At 61.7% G+C, this 3640-nt stretch overlaps 1 protein-coding gene across 1 annotated transcript in view; it reads left to right on the forward strand.

Annotated features, from left to right (window-relative positions):
- Positions 1-3640, forward strand: part of IL31RA (interleukin 31 receptor A) — a 21561-nt gene that overhangs the window by 14900 nt on the left and 3021 nt on the right. The window contains exons 12-13 of the mRNA XM_014546035.1: positions 1228-1368; positions 2991-3084. Of these exons, the coding sequence (XP_014401521.1) occupies positions 1228-1368; positions 2991-3084 (235 nt within the window). The remainder of the gene's footprint in view (positions 1-1227; positions 1369-2990; positions 3085-3640) is intronic.

Below are 3640 nucleotides of genomic sequence, written 5' to 3' on the forward strand. Positions count from 1 at the left end.
TGACCCGGGCGCGGGCACTCAGCTCGGAGACGGCTCCTTGGCGCCGCGCCTCCTGTCCCTGCTGAGTCACCTTTTCTGGGATCCACACTCTGCCAACACCTCCTTCTGGGCGAGGCTGAGTCCTGTCGAGGCACCACCTCACCGTTTGGAAGTGCACGACCGCGGGCGTCGGGCAGCCTGCGTGTCCTGCCCCGTCTGCCCCTGCGCACAAATGTGTCCGTCAATCAGTCCCTCCCTGCCGCCTCTTCCCGCGTCCCGGCACCCACAGCACCGCCCGTCCTGTGCACGCACCTCGCTGATCCCATAGACGTGGAGTCAGCCTGCGTGCCTGCTGGGCCTCGCTCCTTCCACTCACAGTCCTGTCTCCAGTTTGCCCGTGTGGGCGGGGTGTGCGAGTCCTCGGCCTTATCGCCGCGGGGTACTCTGGTGTGGACAACCCACGCTTTGTTCATCCTTCGTGGGTGGCATTGGGCCGTTTCCGCCTCGGCCACTGTGATGGGTGCTGCTGTGAACATGCCTGATGGGGTCTTGGCGGGAACGTCTGTGTGAGTCCCTGCTTTGAACTCTGGGACAGACCTGGGAGAGGGCTCCTGGGCCGTGCGATGCTTCTAGTTTAGCTTCTCACAGAACCGGACTGGCCGCCGCGGCCTCACATGCGCAGCAGCCAACGAGGACTCCAGTCTCCACCCCTTACCCACCCTGGCTATTGGCTGCTTAGAACCATCATGGCTGCCCTGGCAGTACAGGTGCTGCCTTAAGGTGGCTTTGATCGGCATTGGTTGAGCATCGTGGCGTGTGCTTGGTAGCCTTTGGTGTACCTTCTCCGGAGAAAGTCTTTACAATCTCCTTGCCCATTTCTAAGTTGTCTTTCAGTTATGGAGTCGTAAGAGGTTTTAAAATATACTCTGGATACAAGTTCCTAATCAAATACCTGATTTATAAATATGTTTCCCGTTCTGTGGGTTGCCTTTTCACTCTGATCGTGTCATTTGATGCACAGAAGCTTTTAATTTTGATGAAGTCCAGCTGAGTCTTTTTTCTTCTGTTGCCTGTGTGTTTGGTGTCAGACTGACTCTTCCCAGGTCGCCTGCTAGGAGTTCTATAGTTTGAGTTCCTGTATTGGGCCCTTGGTCACCTTGATAAGCTCGTCTTGAGGAGAAGCGGGTTAGGGTGTGAGCTGCCCAGCCTGGTTCTTACTCAGTCGGACCCGCTGTGTGTTTCCTTCAGCCAAGACGGTCGGCGCCAGCACCCTGCAGTGTGGCCTGGAGTCCTTGACGCGCAGGACCTCTTACTACGTCTGGGTCATGGCCAGCACCAGCGCCGGGGGGTTCAACGGCACCACGATCAACTTCAAGACGCTGTCGATCAGTGAGTAGCCCTCCCGCCCCGCGCGTCCCCGCCTTTGTCTCCGGCCGTGGGAGGTGGCCTTGCCCAGGCAGGGTGCCCCTGGGAGGGTGGCCCGCAGGGTGAAGAGCCACCTGCTGGGGTGGGCGCAGGGGCTCCTGGAGGGCCCGGGGCGAGGAGAGGAGGGAGGGCAGGGATACCGAGCTGAATTCAGAGAGACTGGCCATTGGCTCCTTCCTCGCGGGCGGCCCCAAAGCACCTTGAGGAGGAGGTTCAAGTTCATGGCAATTTCACTCTCAGCCCCGAACCAGCTGTCACTCAAGACTGTCCCCTCGTGTCAGAGGTTACTGCGTGGTGGGGCTCAGAGGGGGATCTCGGTGGAACGAGCACTAGCGGAACACAGTCAGGGACTTACCCTCAGCATTTTGGAGCTTTTTAAGCAAAAAAGTGCATCCTATGTTCTACTTCCCAGCATTTAATTAGAAACAGGAAGCAAGAAAATCCAATAGATACAGCAACAGTATCAAATGCATTGTAGTGTCACAAGATGGTTGTGAGAAACGGTCACGAGAGACAGAAGATGGGACGAGGAGGGAGACGAGGGAAGAGGAGGGGGTGGGAGAAGTGGAAAGCCATTCATGCTCCCACCTCCCGGGCCGAGAGCTGAGATTGAAGGAGGTAGTGACACGGTGCGAAGGAAGGAAGTTGCTGTCGCAGCTGATGGAGCTGCTGTCAGGGGCTCGAAAGCCTCTTGCTCGTCACCTTTTCAAAAGTCTGGGAGCGGCTCACGTTCTGGAAGGTGTGGGTGTAGAATGTGTCTTTGCTGAGAAAACATGTTCTGCTCATGGACTAACGTTGCCTTTTTGGAGTTCTTCCTCAAAGTGCTCTTTGCATCTTTTAAAATCGTGTTGTGTGTTCACGCCGCGGGGCTCAGGCTGTGTTAGCTGATGGCGTTGTCTCCAGGGTCGCACGGGGGCAGGAGCCTGCCTCGGCCTGGGCACTTCTGGGGCTTGGTCTGCAGAGGACGGGCGCTCGGCTCTGTCCCCGAGCCCCAGGCGAGTCCCCCGGGGCAGCCAGAGTGCAGACCCCAGGCCCTGCCTGCTGCCCACCAGCAGCTTCTGTTGTTTTCAATGAAACCCAGACTCCTGCCCTGGCCGTCGGCCGCACCTGCCCACCCCTCCCTCCGCTTCCTGCGGCTGCTTCGAGGCGTCTGCACCGCCACTCCCGCGGACGCCTTCCCACGTCTTGGTCTTTCGGGGGCTCCTTCTCCCCACCAGCAGGAGCCCACGCTCGCCTCCCGCCTCTCGCCTCTCGGAGGAGTCAGTGTGACTGTCCGACTCTCCCGGGACGTGCCCCGCGAGCAGGGCCGTGGGGTTCTTGCTTGTTGCGTTGGTTTTCTTACCCGAACAGTGTTTGCTCCACAAGCAGCCACTCGGAACGAAGCAGGAGGCTGGGCCCTGACCACAGTGCCCGTCCACACCGCTCAGGGGGACAGTGAAGGGAGGGAGCGACCGGCGCTGACTCTGTCCTTCCCCAGGTGTCCTGGAGACCTGCCTGGCGGCGGCGCTGACCACAGTGCCCGTCCACACCGCTCAGGGGGACAGTGAAGGGAGGGAGCGACCAGCGCTGACTCTGTCCTTCCCCAGGTGTCCTGGAGACCTGCCTGGCGGCGGCGCTGGGCGGAGGCGGGCTGCTCATCCTCAGCGTCCTGGCCGCGGCCTGTGGCCTCCGGAAGCCCAAGTGAGTGTGGGAACCAGGCTGCTGGCGGGGCGCCGGTGGGGAGGGCAGGCCACCTCGAGGCGGGCCACTCGCTCCCCTGGCACACGCCCATGGCGCCCCTCACGTCCACGTCCCGGGCTCAGCAGAGCTCTGACCCCACAAGAGGACTGTCCCCCCCGCCCCGTGCACCTGCCCAGGCCCTTCTGAGGCCGACCCCCGTGTGAGCAGACGAGGCCACAGCTTGTCTCCCAGGCAGAGCCAGGAGCGGTGACCCCTGGACCGTGGAGTTCGGGCGCTGGCCAGCCAAGTGCTGGGCACAGAGGGCTCCTGGCTGGCGGGGCGGAGCCGAGGGCTGGCCACCACCGGGGAAGGAAGCTGTCTTCAGGGCGCGGTGCTGCCGGCCCCAGAGAGCCTCCTGCCGCCAGGGAGCTCAGGGCTCCTTCCCCGGAGGCCTCCCATCTCCTCGAGCAGCTGGCAGTCATGGTCCCGCCAGCGTCAGCCGCAGCCCCGGCAGGTTGTAGCCAGGGCTCCAGTGCAGACTCGTGTCTGATAAGTCCCTGGGCCTTAGCACTGCTCC

Source organism: Myotis brandtii, unplaced genomic scaffold (assembly GCF_000412655.1).
Source record: "Myotis brandtii unplaced genomic scaffold, ASM41265v1 scaffold426, whole genome shotgun sequence".
NCBI classification, from domain to species: Eukaryota; Metazoa; Chordata; class Mammalia; order Chiroptera; family Vespertilionidae; genus Myotis; species Myotis brandtii.